Source organism: Caretta caretta, chromosome 18 (genome assembly GCF_965140235.1).
Source record: "Caretta caretta isolate rCarCar2 chromosome 18, rCarCar1.hap1, whole genome shotgun sequence".
Taxonomy (NCBI): domain Eukaryota; kingdom Metazoa; phylum Chordata; order Testudines; family Cheloniidae; genus Caretta; species Caretta caretta.
The window spans coordinates 1,779,207-1,798,341 of NC_134223.1; the positions used below are offsets into that span (position 1 = coordinate 1,779,207).

Genomic DNA, 19,135 nt, shown 5'->3' on the forward strand with positions numbered 1-19,135 from the left:
CAGATGAGGCCTCACCAATGTCGAATAGAGGGGAACGATCACGTCCCTCGATCTGCTGGCTATGCCCCTACTTATACATCCCAAAATGCCATTGGCCTTCTTGGCAACAAGGGCACACTGCTGACTCATATCCAGCTTCTCGTCCACTGTCACCCCTAGGTCCTTTTCCACAGAACTGCTGCCTAGCCATTCGGTCCCTAGTCTGTAGCTGTGCATTGGGTTCTTCCGTCCTAAGTGCAGGACCCTGCACTTATCCTTATTGAACCTCATCAGATTTCTTTTGGCCCAATCCTCCAATTTGTCTAGGTCCTTCTGTATCCTATCCCTCCCCTCCAGCGTATCTACCACTCCTCCCAGTTTAGTATCATCCGCAAATTTGCTGAGAGTGCAATCCACACCATCCTCCAGATCATTTATGAAGATATTGAACAAAACCGGCCCCAGGACCGACCCTTGGGGCACTCCACTTGATACCGGCTGCCAACTAGACATGAAGCCATTGATCACTACCCGTTGAGCCCGACAATCTAGCCAGCTTTCTACCCACCTTATAGTGCATTCATCCAGCCCATACTTCCTTAACTTGCTGACAAGAATACTGTGGGAGACCGTGTCAAAAGCTTTGCTAAAGTCAAGAAACAATACATCCACTGCTTTCCCTTCATCCACAGAACCAGTAATCTCATCATAAAAGGCGATTAGATTAGTCAGGCATGACCTTCCCTTAGTGAATCCATGCTGGCTGTTCCTGATCACTTTCCTCTCATGCAAGTGCTTCAGGATTGATTCTTTGAGGACCTGCTCCATGATTTTTCCAGGGACTGAGGTGAGGCTGACTGGCCTGTAGTTCCCAGGATCCTCCTTCTTTCCTTTTTTAAAGATTGGCACTACATTAGCCTTTTTCCAGTCATCCGGGACTTCCCCGGTTCGCCACGAGTTTTCAAAGATAATGGCCAATGGCTCTGCAATCACAGCCGCCAATTCCTTCAGCACTCTCGGATGCAACTCGTCCGGCCCCATGGACTTGTGCACGTCCAGCTTTTCTAAATAGTCCCTAACCTGTCGTCCCGGGGCAGCCTGCACCCCAAACCCTTCACCCCTGGCCCCACCCCAGAGCCCACATCCCCTGCCGGAGCCCTCTCCCCCCTACAGCTCAACCCTCTGCCCCAGCCCTGAGCCTGCACTCCCAGCTGGAACCCTCATCCCCCCTCCCCTGCGGCATCCCTCTGCCCCACCCCACAGCCCGCACCCCCAGCTAGAGCCCTCGGTCCCTGCACCCAGCCCTCTGCCCCAGCCCTGAGCCCCATCCCACACTCCAAACCCCTCGGCCCCACCCCCACCACATACATTTTGTTCTGTGCACCAGTGTGGAGGTCATGTGTCACACCTCACCTCCACAGTGGCGCACATAATAAAAGTCATTCCGCACAGGGTGAGAAAAATTAGAGGGCACCCTGACTGTGACCCAGCCTGCTTGCTAAGTGACGCTCTTGGCATCCATTGATTGGCCATGGCCCAATCTGCCCAAGGCCGGGCAGGTGCAGGACAGGGGGGCCCTGTTTCCTCGGAGTGACCTTGCACCCGGGCACAGGATATTCCAACACCTGCTCTCGGAGCTGCTAGGCACCTCCCTACCCTGCAGCCTCTGATAAAGGGGAGTATTAAAGGGCCCTGTGTCTCTTGGGGACCATCTGACCAAGATGCTGAGGCTGCTGATCCCCATTCTGCTTGCGGCTGGTGGTAAGAAACGGGCTAGAGTGAAGGCTCTCTCCTCTGCCCCAGCGCCCCTGCACAGAGCACATACTTAAGGAAGACGGCCTGTTATGCCATCTGCAGCCCCAGGGCACACAGAGCTCTCCTTGCTCCTCCTGTGCCTAGCCCGCCGGTCGCCCTCGACCTTGCGGAGGTTGTGCAAGGTGCTGTCAGGGGATTGGGCCCTGGTGCCTGCCTCATTTGTAAATGTGGAGACGGGTTGGCTCAGGAGGGGATGAAACCCTGGGCAGGCCTACATGGGGCAAGGTAACCATCCCATGGAGAGCCTGGGCCAGGGGATTGCCCCTCCACCTCAGGACTGGGGAGTGACTGGGGACTAGGGTGACCAGATGTCCCGATTTTATAGAGACAGTCCCAATTTTTGGGTCTTTTTCTTATAAAGGCTCCTATTACCCCCCACCTCCTGCCTGATTTTTCACATTTGCTGTCTGGTCACCCTACTGGGGATGTCCAGGGTTGGGTTGGAGAGGGTGAGCCGGCATGACCACATGTCTCGCTTCCCCATTGTCCAGCCTCCTCTGCTCAGCAGAAGGGTCTGGTGCCTTTGCCATCTGTGTAATGCACAGTGCTCTCTCCCTCCAGCCCACGGGTGTGGGACACCAGTCTACTCCCCCAACACAAGGGTGGTGAATGGAGAGGATGCTGTGGCTTACAGCTGGCCCTGGCAGGTGAGTGAAATCCACCCCGTTGGATGCGGCGAGAGCCAATCAGCAATGAGGCTCGATCCGATCGCACCGTCTGCACTAGTGCGTGGTGTTAGGGTTCAGAGCAAACTTTTTTTTTCCCACTGAAAAATCCAGATTTGGGTTGGCAGAAGCCTTACCCATGTTTGTGTTGATTTTGATGCATTTGATTGGTCAGAAAAATATTGAAAACATTTTTTGGAGCCCTCCCCAATATTACTTTTTGAAGCTCGATGTTTCGATTTCTCAATTCAAAGTGAATCTTTCAAAAGTACTTCCAGTTTATTAAAAAAAATTAAAACATTTTCAAACACTCAAAAGCAAAATGAAATATTCTGTTTGACCCATCACGGGTACATGGTCCTACCCTGACACGGCTGCATCGTTATCTATTTCTTCTTCAGATGTTTAGGTTTCCTGAAAATCCGAAAAAAAATTCACTTTCGGTCGATAAGAAATTCCCCCCACCCCAAAATTTTGGAGCAGCCAGTGACTAAAAAACTCCATTATTCACCCTGCTGTAATCTCCCCAGGCCTGGGGTTGGGGGGTTAAACCTGCAGCATTGCTCTGACCACACCAAGCTCTTGTGGTGATGGACAGGTGAAGCAAAGGGGGTGGGGTGGGATATTGAATCGGTGCCCAGTTATGGAGCAAAGGAGAGCTAAAGGGACCAGAAACTCCATCTTCTTCATCCCTTCTCCTCACGGCTGTACTGAAGAAGCAAAACTCACCATTGGTTAATGCCCTGCCCTGCAGTCCTTAGGCAACCCCCCACTGACCTTATGGTCTGGGAGAACAAGTCCCTCATCTGATGTGCATGAAATTCTTGCTGCTGTTTTATCTGGATCCCAGCTTGTGCCTATTGAGGGTCCCCCGGTGTGCGTTCCACACCTCCTACTGACAGACTGGGCAGCGCAAGGCCAGGATTGGCACAAGCTTCAGGATACACTTACGGGGCTGGTTTCAGACATAGCTGAGCCCCACCCTCTGAAAATCAGAGCCCTGTCAAGCATCAGCTCACAGCAGCCTGGGAAGGGCACGGTGAATTCCTTGCCTTTGCCTTTCTTAGCTGGATTTCTTCTCTCTGTGAACAGTTGATCACAGCTCTGTGTCTGTGCCCATGTTCCAGCCCATGGCACTGACGGGCAGAGGGAGAAGCAGAAAAGCCCCAAAATTCACTGGGAGGGGCAGCAGCACCTTGGCAGAGTCTTCCCCAAAGAGCCCCCTGAAGCCCCTCTAGTCACTTGACACGAGCAGGGCTCTGCCAGGGGTGGGCACGAGGGAGTGCTAGGTGGGAGCCAGAGACCAGCTGCTCCCCTCAACTCCCAGGGCATTTCTGAGTGACAGTGCGTGTGGGTCAGCCCCTCAGTGCCTGCTGCCCCCTGGTGCTGCACGAGCAGGGAGAGGCTTTGCCCTGGCAGACTGTGTACCATGGTAACTCACACAGCAGCCTCCGCTGCATGTAACCACAGCCCCCAGAGGGCACCCTGGCACCACACCTGGGCCAGGCCAAAGCTGCTACCAGAGCCCTGCTAGCACTCCGATGGGCCATGGTCGTTGGGGTGGGTTCCATGGGATGTTACCCTAAAGCTCCCACTGTTCAGAGCCTCCCCACAGTGGAGCCGGAGAGCCCTGGAGCTCCACAGCACGTCCCCCACTGCCCTGTCTTGTCTCCTGGCAGATCTCCCTGCAGTACCAGCGGGACGGTGCTTTCCACCACACCTGCGGGGGAACCCTCATCGCTCCCACATGGGTCATGACGGCTGCGCACTGCATCTCGTGAGCCTCCTCCTCTTCCGATTGCTTAGAATTTAGGTTTCAGAGTAGCAGCCGTGTTAGTCTGTATTCGCAAAAAGAAAAGGAGGACTTGTGGCACCTTAGAGACTAACCAATTTATTTGAGCATGAGCTTTCGTGAGCTACAGCCCACTTCATCGGATGCATTCAGTGGAGTAGCCAGTACATTGCATGCAGTGAATGCATCCGATGAAGTGAGCTGTAGCTCATGAAAACTTATGCTCAAATAAACTGGCTAGTGTCTAAGGGGCCACAAGTCCTCCTTTTCTTTAGAATTTAGTGCGGCCGACGCACCGTGGCGTCTTGGGGCAGGAGCCACAGGGCCCTGGTCTGCCATGGCTAGTGAGCTGCTCCTTGCCATGAGACCTCCCAGCAGACATGCTCCAGTCCGCGTAATGGGCCCTCCCAGCAGCGGCAGCCAGTTCCAGCGCCTGACCCTGGCCGGCAGTGGAGACCCCCAAGACGGAGAGAACTGAGTGACATGGAGCCTTGTAACTGAGGCGCTCGGCAGCCTGGGCCATGTCCCTCCATCTCTGCCATGGGGGGGACAATCCCAACTGCCCGCCCAGCGTCAGTGTGGTGGCAGCGATGCAATTCAGAGCAGGATGTGGCCCATCAAGGGCTGCATAAGCACTAAGCATTAGCGCTCTGGTTACCAGCACTAGGAGAAGATCACCCAGAAACACCCCGCAGGGACCATGCTCCTACCGCGCCCGCCCCCGTGACTCCACTGCACTCTGCCCTGAGCTCTCCGGCCTGGCTGCAGGAGGTGCGGCACAGAGTCTGCTTCTCCCAGCAGAGGCCGGAGCTGCTTACTGCGAGCACAGGGCTATTAGCTAGCGCTGCTCACCAGTGGGACCCGCGCAGAGGCTGGGCCTGTGGCAGAGTGCTGTCCCCGAGCACGCCCTCATGGCATGGCAAGGCCCTGCAGGCATGGTCCCCTCACAGGCGGAGTTTGGGCAGGCGTGGGAGGGCGCTGCCCCCACTCCCACACAAGCCTCAGGCAGGCAGCCTGAGTGTGCAATGCAATGAGTTCTGCAGAGGAGACAGGAGACTGCTCCCAGCTTGCGCCCCAGAGGCAGGGAGTCAGAATTTTGTTTCTAAACAGAGTGATTAACGGGTGATTAAGATAAGAAAGGGCTGTTAGGAGTTTCCCTAAAGTTAAATGATCTGTTCCAAGCTTAGTGAACTGCAAAAAGTGAGTAGCCTAAATGATAGAAAGTAATTGTAGATTTTTCTACAGTTGTTTCAATTGCTCTATTCAAGAGGTGGTAACAAGTTACTGCTATCTTTCTTTGAGAAGAGAACTGATATTTTAGACAAAGGAAATACAGTAGATCTAATCTACCTGGATGTCAGGAAGGCTTTTGATACAGTTCCACATGAGAAATGATTAGTTAAACTGGAGAAGATGGGGATTAATAAGAGAACTGAAAGGTGGATAAGGAACTTGTTGAAGGGGAGACTGCAACAGGTCCTACTGAAAGGTGAACTGTCAGGCTGGAGGGAGGTTACTAGCGGAGTTCCTCAGGGATCAGTCTTGGATCTGATTAAACATTTTTTATTAATGACCTTGGCACAACAAGTGGGAGTGTCCTAATAAAATTTGAAGATGACACAAAGCAGGGAGGTATAGCCAATATAGAGGAGAACCGGAATACCATACAAGAAGATCTCGATGACCTTGTAAACTGGAGTAATAGACCCATTGTTTCATGTTCTCTGTGTATATAAAATCTCCCCACTGTATTTTCCACTGCATGCATCCGATGCAGTGAGCTGTAGCTCACGAAAGCTTATGCTCAAATAAATTGGTTAGTCTCTAAGGTGCCACAAGTACTCCTGTTCTTTTTGAGAAATGGAATGATATTTAATAGTGCAAAGTGCAAGGTCATGCATTTAGGGCCTAACAACAAGAATTTTTGCTATATGCTGAGGACTTATCAGTTGGAAGTGAAAGAGGAGGAGAAAGAGCTGCACATATTGGCTGATCACAGGATGACTTGAGCCGTCAATGTGATGTGACCATGAAAAATCTAACACAGTCCTAGGATGCATCAGGCGAGGTATTTCCAGTAGAGAGAGGGAAGTGTTAGTATCATTATATAAGGCACTGGTGAGACCTCACCTGGAGTATTGTATGCAGTTCTGGTCTCCCATGTTTAAGAAAGATGAATTCAAACTGAACAGGTGCAGAGAAGGGCTACTAGGATGATCTGAAGAATGGAAAACCTACCTTAGGAGAGGTTTCAGAGGAACAGCCGTGTTAGTCTGTATTCGCAAAAAGAAAAGGAGTACTTGTGGCACCTTAGAGACTAACCAATTTATTTGAGCATGAGCTTTCGTGAGCCACAGCTCACTTCATCAGATGTCAGATGTAAAGAGTTGTCACTTTGGATGGGCTAGCACCAGCAGGAGAGTGAATTTGTGTGGGGGGGTGGAGGGTGAGAAAACCTGGATTTGTGCTGGAAATGGCCCACCTGCTGATCACTTTAGATAAGCTATTACCAGCAGGACAGTGGGGTGGGAGGAGGTATTGTTTCATATTCTCTGTGTGTATATAAAGTCTGCTGCAGTTTCCACGGTACACATCTGATGAAGTGAGCTGTGGCTCACGAAAGCTCATGCTCAAATAAATTGGTTAGTCTCTAAGGTGCCACAAGTACTCCTTTTCTTTTTACCTTAGGAGAGGCACCTCAAGGAGCTTGGCTTGTTTAGCCCAACCAATAGAAGGCTGAGGGAAGCTATGATTGCTCCCTATAAATACATCAGAGGGATAAATACCAGGGAGGGAGAGGAGTTATTTAAGTTAAGCACCAATGTGGACCCCAGAAGAAATGGATATAAACTGGCCATCAAGAAGTTTTGGCTTGAAATTAGACAGAGATCTCTAATCATCAGAGGAGTGAAGTTCTGGAACAGCCTTTCAAGGGGAGCAGTGGGGGCAAAAAACTTAACTGGCTATCAAGACTGAACTTGATAAGTTTATGGAGGGGATGCTATGACAGGACTGCCTACAATGGTGTGTGGCCCATCGGCGACTGCCTGTAGCAAAAATCCCCAATTGCTGGAGATGGAACACTAGATGGGGAGAGCTCTGAGTTACTACAGAGAATTCTTTCCCAGGTATCTGCCTGGTGGGTCTTACCCACATGCTCAAGATCTAACTGATCACCATATTTGGGGTCGGGAAAGAATTTTTCCCTGGGTCAGATTGGCAGAGACCCTGGAGGGTTTTCTTCTTCTGCAGCATGGACCATGGGGCATGGGTTACTTGCAGGTTTAAACTAGTGTAAATGGTGAATTATCTGTAACTTGAAGTCTTTAAACCGTGATTTGAGGAGTTCAGTAACTCAGCCAGCGGCTAGGGGTCTGTTACAGGAGTGGGTGGGTGAGGTTCTGTGGCCTGCGAGGTGCAGGAGGTAGGACTAGATGCTCATGCTGGCCCCTTCTGACTTCAGTAAGTGTATCTGAGTAAGAATAGACATTACCATTTTAAACCCAACCAGTGTCCTTTAAGTGACTTCCCACAAGGTGTCAGAGCATGTCAGTATTAGAGCTGAGTGGGTCTAATATTTATTTAATTTTGTTTCTTGATATAGGAATTAGGTACCGTGTTCCTATCAGATAATTTCTAAGTTATTATCTGCAAAAACGCTAGAGTATTCAGTTGCGTAAGTACCCCCCGGAATCACAGTTAAAGTTGTGCACCCCCCACCCCCCATCTGAAATGGTGCCTCTGTGGGCAGGCACGGAATTGTCCCCTCCATGTATGGCCCCATTGGCCTGACTGGAGCCCCAAATATAGAAGTCAAACTACACCTATGTCAGCCCCTGTTCTGGGTTCCCCGCCCACTCAGAGTCTTTCAGAGACATTCCCCTTCTCCTGGGATGATTCATTTAGTTCATCTGCTTAGTGAGGCTCTGGTCCTGTTAAAAGGCTCCCAGGCCCTCCCTCCAAGAGCACCTCCTTCAGCTGAGCTCTGGGAGCCCCTTAACAGGCCCAAATGCTCATTAACCAGTTAGCTGCTGAGCACCTAATTACTATGGGGGAAGGGGGCTCAAGATAGGTTCAGTCTCTTTAAAGAAGCCCATCATGGGTAGAGTGGCCCTGACTCTCCTTAGAGGGGCCAGTCCCGCCATGACAGTGTCCCTGTGCTGTGTGTCCCCGCATGAGGAGCTGTCTGAGCCCCGAGTCCCGCAGGGCCAGGCCGTGCCAGCTGGGGTGTGTGCTGCTGATCATGATATGGGCTAGGGACCGACACAGGGACTAGGGTGATGTCTCCTGCGTGGTGTGCGGGACTCCAACCCCTCTGAGCCCGAGGGGGCACTGCAGGCTGCCCCCCCCATGCTGCCCCTGCTGCGATCCCCGGGCTGTCTCCTCACAGGCTCTCGGGGGTTTCCTTTCAGTAAATCCCTCACCTACAAGGTAGTGCTGGGGGAGTATGACAGAAGCGTGGCAGAGGGCCCTGAGCAGCACATCCCAGTGAATCATGAGGACATCTTCGTCCACCCTCTCTGGAAGCCCATCTGCGTGGCCTGCGGGTAAGGCAATGCAGGCATGTGCCAGGCTGCAGCTGCCCTCCCTTCTGAGCTGCCTGGGGGCGGCAGGGCTCCCAGGGAGGGCAGCGGCAGGCAGGGAACAGTCTGTTTATAAGAATGGCTGGGGAGGGAAAGACACACACAGAGCTGTTCCCATGTAAGGACCCTGGGCCTCTCACTGGTGCCATGGGCAGCACCCTTCAGGCCAGTGGGTGCTGAGGGGCTGAAAAAGCCAGCAGGGGAATAGTGTGGCTTTATCTGCCATGCTGGCTCCCAGGCCACGGGTTCCCCTCATAGCAGAGCAGGCCCTGGGCAGGCCTGTGACGCGACAGGGCTGGGGTCTACGTCCTGATCAGCACACGCTGCCCTTCCTTTGGGAAGGGACCGGTGAGCAGGGCTGTGGGCTCCCCTGGGCTCTCTTTGCCAAGCTCTGTGCCAGGGACATATTGTCCCCCTCGTGGTGCAAGGGGTGGGTTTTTAGCCCTGGGCAGGGATGTCTTCAATCCATGGAGCAGGAGAACAGCCCCACCCCCCCCAACCCGTGGGGACACCTCAAGCGCAGTCTCCAGGCCTCTCTGGTCAGGCTGCCTGTAAGGGGGGGTCTGTCATGCTGTGAACACCTATCCCACGGAGAACTGGACTGAGCCCCGAGCCAATAACAGCTGCTGCCCTGTGACATCCGTGGCTTCTCGCTCGGCCTGCTGGCAGACGGCTCCGTTGCCAGACCCCGGAGCCATCTGCCCCTCCAGTGAGCTCTGACTCGTTCTCTTGCAGCAACGACATTGCACTGATCAAGCTGTCCCGGAGTGCCGAGCTCAACGACATAGTGCAGCTGGGCTGCCTCCCGCCCGCAGGCGAGGTCCTGCCCAACAACTATCCCTGCTACATCACTGGCTGGGGGCGCCTCTACAGTATGTGCCGGGCTGCTCTGCCCCGGGGAGCTCTCTCGTGGGAAAGCACAAGGGCAGCCACGCTGGGGACGCGGCTTGGAGGGATGCAATTAGTTAATTGTTCCTCTGGCTGGTTTTCTTTCTCACTAGCACTGAGTGGCAGCAGAGCTCCAGCCCCACAGACTGGAGGCCAGTCTCCACAAATGAAGTGCAGCATGGGCAGCTCAGGGTTTCTTCCCCATGCATTGCCCCTTGCCAATGTGCCTCGATCCTGGCCTAGGGGGGCCTCCTCAAGGGCCACCAGGGCAGCTGCTGAGGCTGCCAATTTGTGTCGCCAGAACTAGTTGTTCTGGGACATGGTCACCTTTCCCCTAAGAGCTGGATGGGCACCCGCCCCTCCAGCAAGCAGCCTTCAGACAGCAGTGAGCATTGACTGGAACCCATGTGGGAGGGTGTCAAGCTGGGAAGGAAGGGGTGACAGGTTCCCTAGTTCATCACCAGCTCCTCCAACCAGCCCAGGCTCTCTCTGGTTCTGTGGGAGTGTCAGGAGCAGCAGGAGCCAAACATCACCCAGGGCCTTCTCCTGCAAGGTGCTGAGTGCTCCCAGCTCCCACTGACTTCCATTGGAGCTGAAGGTGATCAACAGCTCCCAGGAGTGCTCAGCACTGCATGGGATAGAGCCCTGAATGTATCAGGAGAGGTGGGACTCGAACCCAGTACTTGGGCTTGGTGTCACTGGGTAAGGGTGCATCTTCTGTTTGCAGCTGGCGGATCCCTCCCTGACAAGCTGCAGCAGGCTCTGCTCCCGGTGGTGGACTATGAGCACTGCACCCAGCCTGACTGGTGGGGCAGCATCGCTATCAGAAAGAGCATGGTCTGCGCTGGCGGGGACATCAGATCAGGCTGCAACGTGAGTACAGGGCTGGAAAGAGAGTGGCGGACAACACTGGTGCAGTGCTGGCTAGCGTGCAAGCAAGTGTGCGCATGTGATCTGTCTGACCAAACTACCGCATCCGATGCACACGCCCACTAGCCCAACGTACAGGGGTGACTCAGCTGTTACCAGGGGGTCACACGCTTTGTCACTGTTGTCAGCAGCACTCACTGCACCCACCAAAGTACAGGAAGGTCGCAGGAGGCAGAAACCCACCTCCACCTAGCCTACACCCAGCCTACACCCAGCTTTGACAGGCTGGCTCCCTTTGGCAGGCAGGTGCCCAGCCTGCTGCCCTTCCCCACAGGCAAAGCCCATTAGACTAGCTGAGCAAGGAACTTTCAGGGAATGATTTATCCATGTTTCTCTGCTCATCAGTTGCAGGGTTGGGAAGTTCTGAACTGTGAGTGTGATTCATAGTAATTCACCATTTCTCCCGGTAATCAGCTGGTGCCTGCAGTTTGGGCTGTAGTTGTCACTTCTGGACACACAGCGGGCGGTTGGCACTGCAAGCACACCACAGATGGACTGTAAAGCTGACCGTGTCTGGTCTCTTGGTGACTTACACGTCAGCCAGTCAGGGAGGAGAAGCCAGAGCAGTGAGGCTGTAACACCAATGCTGTGAGACCTGTTAATGGTACACATGTCAGGCTGGAAATTTGCTTTGGGTGAATAGGAGCATCTGAGTGAAAAGCTCCCTGTTCACCCTGCCCCAGGCGTAGGTAACACTCCTGCTCAGACATTCCTGCACAGCGGATGCAAAAGCCTTGTCTTTGTTCGCCTGATCCTGTGACTAAGAGCAGCAGTGTGGAGAAGGGCTGCGAGGTCAGACTCAGCTGCACTGGAATATTTTTCCTCCTCTCCGCCTGACCATTTCACAGCCAGTGCTGGCTGAGAGAGTTCAAGGCACTGGGTAGGCCTCCCTGCGGTGACAGCCTTGGAGATGGCTCCAGTGACGTGCTGGACTTTGCCCCCAGAGCCTGGTGCACAGCTGTAGCCCAGCAGGCGGTGAGTGAGGGATCGGGGATCTGACACCCTCACTCACGGGGGGCTGGCTCTCTTTCAGGGTGACTCTGGTGGCCCCCTTAACTGCCGAGCCTCTGATGGGAGATGGCAGGTGCATGGCATCGCCAGCTTTGTCTCTTCCCATGGCTGCAACGCCTTAAAGAGACCCACCGTTTTCACCCGCGTCTCTGCCTTTGATGACTGGATTGCAGAGGTGAGACCCCCAGCCATGTTACTGCGCGGGCAGTGGGAGGGAGGTCTTCTGCTGGGGAGCGTCAGGGAGAAATCAAATGACCAGGCAGGGGGTTCTGGGAGGTCACCCACAGTAAATGGACAGGACGGGAGGCCCCAGATGGACAATGTTTGGGGCTGTCTCCATGAACAGAATTTGCACCCTTGAGAGTGGTGTCCTCCTGGGGCTCTGAGCCAAGATCAGTGCCACGGGCCCCATCCAGAGATCACAGCCAGCTGCCCCACACACAGAGCTGAGCAAGCAGGGCCCCTCAGAGCATGTGATATCATCTCTGGTCCCCCTTGCGCCTCACCTCTTCCGGCAGCTGGGAACTCAGACGCAGCTCATGTCACTGCAGAGCAAAATAAGGAACAGCTGAGTCTGGCCTGCAAAGGGGTTTCTGTAAGATCTGGAGCCTGGAAGAGCTGGTCTCAGCACAGTAGATATTGAAGGCAAACTAGCTCGGATGTGCTTCTCCACTGACACATGTGATGACCCTGGAGTCTGCTGGGAGCCGGCATTTTGGGCACATGGCCCAGAGCCATCAGCAGGATGCTCGGTGGCCTGCAGCACCACCCGGCTACAGGGATGGTTTGAGACAGAACATCTGGCTTGGCTGTGAGCTCTGTCCTGCAGCGAGCAGGGACTCAAGGCAGGCAGAGGGAGGTGTTTGGCCTAGCAGCTGAGCATGCATCTGCAAGCTGGAATTGCACGCTATCATCCCAGCTCTGCTGCCCTGTGCTCTGGCTGCGTCACTCACGTTAACCCCTTGGGGCCGGATTTGGATCTCACTGCTCCCAGTGCCAATCGGCGGAGTTCCTCCGGAGTCTGGGAACAGGCTCCCCTTTCAGTTACAGCAGTGAGTGGCGTGACTCTGGATTTACAACCGTGTAACTCAGGGCACAAACTGGCCCAGATGAACTCTACAAGTGTCAAACCGGCATCACTGAGAGCAGGCCTGGGCCTTTGAGGCCTCTGTTTCCCTAACAGGTGATTTGGGGGGCAACCATTTTCCCCTTCCTTGTTGGAGTGCACCGAGAAGGGCAGATTGTGTCAGGCAAGGGCCCGGACCTGGGTAACCTCTGGCACGTGGCGGGGAGTGTGAGCCACGCCCACGTGCTGTGGCAATGGACACCCCCACCCCAAATGGTGGGTCGTAGGAAGGGTCTGGGCCCCCCGCACTCTCACTTCCTCTGGGCGGTGGACGAAGCGCCTCCCAGGCACCTGCCGGATGGGGAGCGGCTGCTGACTGGGTGGTCACTTCCCCCTCTGGCCACTTCCTCCGTGTGGCTGCTGCCCCGGGGACATGAGAGCAGGGCCTGGACAGCAGTCACAGCGTGGAGGAAGTGACCAAAGCCAGCGAATGGACAGTCCGCAGCTGGGTAGTGATTTGTGGCCTGGCTGCAGGGGGTTGGTGGGATCTGCAGGACTGGGAGAGCGAGAGCTGGGGAGAGAAAGGGGAGCAGGAAGCTGAAGGGCTGAGAAAGGGAAGGGAGGGGAGAACAGGAGCTGGAGGACTGAGGAGGGGAGGGTGAGCAGGGGCAATGGTGACAAAAAGACAAAATACAGGTGATGGGTTGTCTTAGTAAAAAGTTTGGGAGCTGCTGGCCTAGAGGTGGAGTCTGATGAGCCTGCTCCAGCCTTGGCTAAGGGAAGCAGCTTTTTTAGCTCAGGCACGAGAGGTTGCTGAGTTAGTTACAATCCCAAGGTCCCAGGTTCGAGCCACCCAGGGGCATCACGTTACACATGCAAAGGGCTTCAGAAGCCCCGAGGATATGATTTCTGCTGCAGTTTATTGTGTCCTGACCTGATATACTTTGGTTTGCTTTTCTTTCAGACCATCGCTAATAATGCATGATAAGCTGAAAGAGCCACATCTTGGAGAAACTTTCCTGGGCAGATAATAAAGCAATTGTAGAAATCCCATCATGGGCGTATTTCTTGGGGGGCAGGGGCTTCCCTTTGTTGGGGCTAATGTGGCGCCGATAACCCCAGGGCTCTTTGCAGTTGGGCAGCATGGTGGCAGGAAGATTGTGTAAAATGAGGAATTCTTTCTTCAGGGATTTCATGCTATACTCTGGCATTCCTGTAGCTTTGAAACAGTTCTTCGAAACCCTTCACATATACCTAGTGGGTCCAATTCTGCTCTGCATTGCATGCTGGGTTGTCACTGACCCCCAGGCTGGGCAGGTGTAGAAGACAACTACTGGTGTGACTGAGCAGAGGAGTCCAGCTTGGGTGTGTTTCATACCCACACTGAACTTATATCAGTGCCACATAGGTCAGAATTTTCCAAAGAACTCAGCGGATGGGGGCCTGGTGGATGCTGAGCTCTTAAAAAAATCTCGCCTTCTATGAGAGACAAGCGAAGATCAGGCCCTACCCTACGACGTATCCCACTGTCAAAAGCACTGTCTAGAGCGAGAGGCCAGACACATGCGGGGCGTGGAACATGAGGGGGGCAGCTGAGCTGCTGCAGAAGAGCCCCGATCTCTTACGCAGAACTTTGAACCAGATTTTATTTTATCAGTGTCGTTTTGCCTGGTCTCATATTATTGGTCTCAGTCTCTAGAGCAGACCTGCACAACGTACGGCCCCCAGGGCGCATGTGGCCCGTGTGGGCTCACTGTGCGGCCTGTGGGGGGTGAGAAGGCGAGTCGGCGGGAGTGGGGGGATGATGAGACGAGCGGGCTGGCAGTGGGGGGGGGGGCGCAGGTGAGCCAGCGACGGGGGTGGGGCTGAGGAGGTGAGCGGGCTGCGGGGGGGCGAGTAGGCGAGCTGGGGGTGGTGGGGGGATGACGAGGCAAACGGGTAGGCAGTGGCAGCGAGGCTTTATACTTGGGGGGAAGGGGGAGGAGGCAAGCTGCAAGTTGGTGGCTGGAGGGGGATATCCATTTTCAGTATTTTAATTTTTGGTACTGCATTGATTGACTGCTGTGTGCATTAATATAGTGACCCCCTGGGTCTTTGAATGAGGCTTTATACTTGGGAGGGGGGCTGAGGAGGTGAGAGGCAAGTTGGTGGCTGGAGGGGGGCAAATCTCCCAGATTCAAAATCTATTGGTCCTTTTTGCTGCTTTTCTCTGGGCTAGGGGTCGTCCCAATGCTGCAAAGAGGGTGTTCCCAAAGGAAGATGCTTGCTTCTAACCCCCAAGGCCATCAGTATGTCTGCTCTTCTCTAGTCAGCCCACTTGATTGTCCTTGGTCTGGCTCCCATCCCCTCTCCAAGGGTTGCAGCTGTCTGGAGGTACCTCCCTTCCATGCCTTCCTCATTCAACAGGGCCATTGATTACAAAGTGGAGGGGAAGATCTTATTCTACTTCTAGCAAAAAGACATTTTTCTTTTACCTTAATTATACTACCTTAGAGGCCTGCTATAACATATTACTCAGTTTCAATACAAAGTCAAATAAAAGTTATACAAACATGCATAATGCAGAGATTTATTTACAACTGCATTGATTGACTGCTGTGTGCAGTAATATAGTGACCCCTGGGGGGTGAAGAGGGGTGGGGCCAAGCGGGGTGGGGGTGGGTCCTATATTACTGCTGCGATCAGGTCACCCTACACGTGCTGTTTCTTTCCCCCTCTACAGACTTCCACACACCATCAGTGCCTTGCTAGTGTGCCATGAGATCTCTCTTCTCTTTGTGTGTGACTGTTTCCCTTGTGTGAATTTATTCAACAAAATCTTGAGCTTCATAATGGATACCATGAGTGAGAAGAAAAAGAGAATCAGAGCAGAGTTTTCAACACTGAATGGAGGAGTAAATACTTATGCACTGTTTCCAAAGACAAACACTGTGCCTCACGTGTCATGAAACGTTAGCCCTTCCGAAAGAACACAACCTTCAGTAGCACTTTGGGATGTTTGGGTTTCAATCTCGCCAAACTGATCCCCCATGAAAAAATAATTAAAGCAGCCAGTTTAGCAAAAAAACCTTATTAGAGACCAGCAAATTTTCAAGAACGTGAGCACCGAGAACGATACGGTTACTGAAGTAAGCTTTCAAATTTTCTAAGGAATTGCTGCTGCTGGGAAATGCTTCACAGAAGGTGAGCTTTTAAAAAACTGTACGTTGATTGCTGGATCTGAGTTATGTCCAGAAAAGAGGGGAATATTTGAGAATGTCAGTCTATCACGCATGACTGTACAGAGAAGAATGGTAGAAATGTCAGCTAATCTAAGTGATCAGTTAGAGTCAGCAAATTTGCGGATGATACTAAACTGGGAGGAGTGGTAGATACGCTGGAGGGCAGGGATAGGATACAGAGGGACCTAGACAAATTGGAGGATTGGACCAAAAGAAATCTGATGAGGTTCAATAAGGATAAGTGCAGGGTCCTGCACTTAGGACGGAAGAACCCAATGCACCGCTACAGACTAGGGACCGAATGGCTAGGCAGCAGTTCTGCAGAAAAGGACCTAGGGGTGACAGTGGACGAGAAGCTGGATATGAGTCAGCAGTGTGCTCTTGTTGCCAAGAAGGCCAATGGCATTTTGGGATGTATAAGTAGGGACATTGCCAGCAGATCAAGGGACGTGATCTTTCCCCTCTATTCGACATTGGTGAGGCCTCATCTGGAGTACTGTGTCCAGTTTTGGGCCCCACACTACAAGAAGGATATGGATAAATTGGAGAGAGTCCAGCGAAGGGCAACAAAAATGTTTAGGGGTCTGGAACACATGACTTATGAGGAAAGGCTGAGGGAACTGGGATTGTTTAGTCTGCAGAAGAGAAGAATGAGGGGGGATTTGATAGCTGCTTTCAACTACCTGAGAGGTGGTTCCAGAGAGGATGGTTCTAGACTATTCTCAGTGGTAGAAGAGGACAGGACAAAGAGTAATGGTCTCAAGTTGCAGTGGGGGAGGTTTAGGTTGGATATGAGGAAAAACTTTTTCACTAGGAGGGTGGTGAAACACTGGAATGCGTTACCTAGGGAGGTGGTAGAATCTCCTTCCTTAGAAGTTTTTAAGGTCAGGCTTGACAAAGCCCAGGCTGGGATGATTTAATTGGGGATTGTTCCTGTTTTGAGCAGGGGGTTGGACTAGATGACGACCTGAGGTCCCTTCCAACCCTGGTATTCTATGATTCTGTGAAACAGTGAGGTGGCAAAATTTGCAGATACAAAATTACTCAAGATAGTTTAAATCTAAAGCAGACTGTGAAGATTTACAAGGGGATTTCACAAAACAGAGATCTCTCAAAAAGACTCTAGAATCACAGAATCATAGAATATCAGGGTTGGAAGGGACCTCAGGAGGTCATCTAGTCCAACCCCCTGCTCAAAGCAGGACCAACCCCCAATTAAATCATCCCAGCCAGGGCTTTGTCAAGCCTGACCTTAAAAACTTCTAAGGAAGGAGATTCTACCACCTCCCTAGGTAACGCATTCCAGTGTTTCACCACCCTCCTAGTGAAAAAGTTTTTCCTCATATCCAACCTAAACCTCCCCCACTGCAACTTGAGACCATTACTCTTTGTCCTGTCCTCTTCTACCACTGAGAATAGTCTAGAACCATCCTCTCTGGAACCACCTCTCAGGTAGTTGAAAGCAGCTATCAAATCCCCCCTCATTCTTTTCTTCTGCAGACTAAACAATCCCAGTTCCCTCAGCCTTTCCTCATAAGTCATGTGTTCCAGACCCCTAATCATTTTTGTTGCCCTTCGCTGGACTCTTTCCAATTTATCCACATCCTTCTTGTAGTGTGGGGCCCAAAACTGGACACAGTACTCCAGATGAGGCCTCACCAATGTTGAATAGAGGGGAACGATCACGTCCCTCGATCTGCTCGCTATGCCCCTACTTATACAGCCCAAAATGCCATTGGCCTTCTTGGCAACAAGGGCACACTGCTGACTCATATCCAGCTTCTAGTCCACTGTCACCCCTAGGTCCTTTTCTGCAGAACTGCTGCCTAGCCATTCGGTCCCTAGTCTGTAGCAGTGCATTGGGTTCTTCCGTCCTAAGTGCAGGACCCTGCACTTATCCTTATTGAACCTCATCAGATTTCTTTTGGCCCAATCCTCCAATTTGTCTAGGTCCCTCTGTATCCTATCCCTGCCCTCCAGCGTATCTACCACTCCCCCTAGTTTAGTATCATCTGCAAATTTACCCCTTTTCCAGATAATTTATGAATATTGTTTTCTTCCACAAGTCCTCACTCTGCATTTGTTAGCAACAAGTCAGAGACCGTTTATTATGAGCAATTGCAAGGGAAGATTGCGGTCGGACAGGGGGTCCCCTGACCTTAAGCAGATCTTCCCCCTACAAGCAGTGTAAGGCAAGTATTTATACTTTCCCTAAAGTAGTCCAATTAAAGGGTATTTGGAACCTAAGGGTTGACCATAAGACTCGGTCTGCTGGCCAATAGATAATATAGCTTCCTGCAGCAGTGGTAAGATTAAAAATGTAAGCTCTTAACATATACACAACTGTCATTAGCCTGAAAGATTGGGTGCCCTGCCAGGGTTGTTCCTAGTCCCATGCCTTCCCAACAAACGTTGTCATGAACCGTGACAACCTCTCCTTGTTTCAACTTTCATACACACTGAAGCTGCGGTGGTTCCAGAGGCCAGAGTGTCCATTGGTTTCCTATCCCTATCCAAATATCTGGTGTTATTCCAGGAACACTGACTATAAATCGGCTAGGCTCACCAGGTGGTTTAATTTCCCCAATCCCACATGCATCCTCCCCCCGGACCCAGCAGGATTCAGTATGTGGGAGCCCACACCCCTCCGACCGGGCAGTATGCTTGGAAGGAGCACTGCGAATGTCTGCATTTCCACCCTGAAACCCTCCAAGTATGTCTCCAAGGCCACAATGCAGATAGCACCCCTGAAGCATTAGTAAGGGCAGGAGCCCAAGTCTGATGCTCAAGATCACTCTGAATGACCAGCTCATGGTCATTCAGGATTTCCTGAATCTCTGAACAGGCTAAATCCCACTGCAATACCTTTCCTGTCTCAGTGATGTTTAATACCATCCTTGTCATTAGTTCCTGGGTTATTGAGCTGAGGGTGGAGAGAACATGCAATTCACTGATTCCAGCCTGTACCTGGGTTAACTGAGCTCCAGTAATAAGTCCTGTGGCTTTCTCCAGCTGCCCTCGTTTTCCTCATGTTGTTGGCCCTTGTAAATATTCCAGATCGCTGCTGCGCTATTGGCACCATCCCACAGGCGTTCGTCCAAGTCCCTTTTCTGTCTAGAGAAGACCCAGGCCCTTTGCTCTGCTAACCCAATGGCAGCCCCCTTGGAGCACTTTGGGTATAAAGA

The 19,135-nt window shown here is 52.4% G+C and overlaps 1 protein-coding gene across 1 annotated transcript; it reads left to right on the forward strand.

Annotated features, from left to right (window-relative positions):
• The first annotated feature begins 1,695 nt into the window (after positions 1 to 1,695).
• Positions 1,696 to 13,780, forward strand: CELA3B (chymotrypsin like elastase 3B). Its single transcript, XM_048824969.2, has 8 exons — positions 1,696 to 1,740; positions 2,356 to 2,441; positions 4,139 to 4,236; positions 8,664 to 8,798; positions 9,570 to 9,706; positions 10,450 to 10,595; positions 11,686 to 11,838; positions 13,694 to 13,780. Exons 1-8 carry the CDS (start codon positions 1,701 to 1,703, stop codon positions 13,712 to 13,714), a joined length of 816 nt encoding a protein of 271 aa, XP_048680926.1. The 5' UTR covers positions 1,696 to 1,700; the 3' UTR covers positions 13,715 to 13,780.
• The last annotated feature ends 5,355 nt before the right edge of the window (positions 13,781 to 19,135 follow it).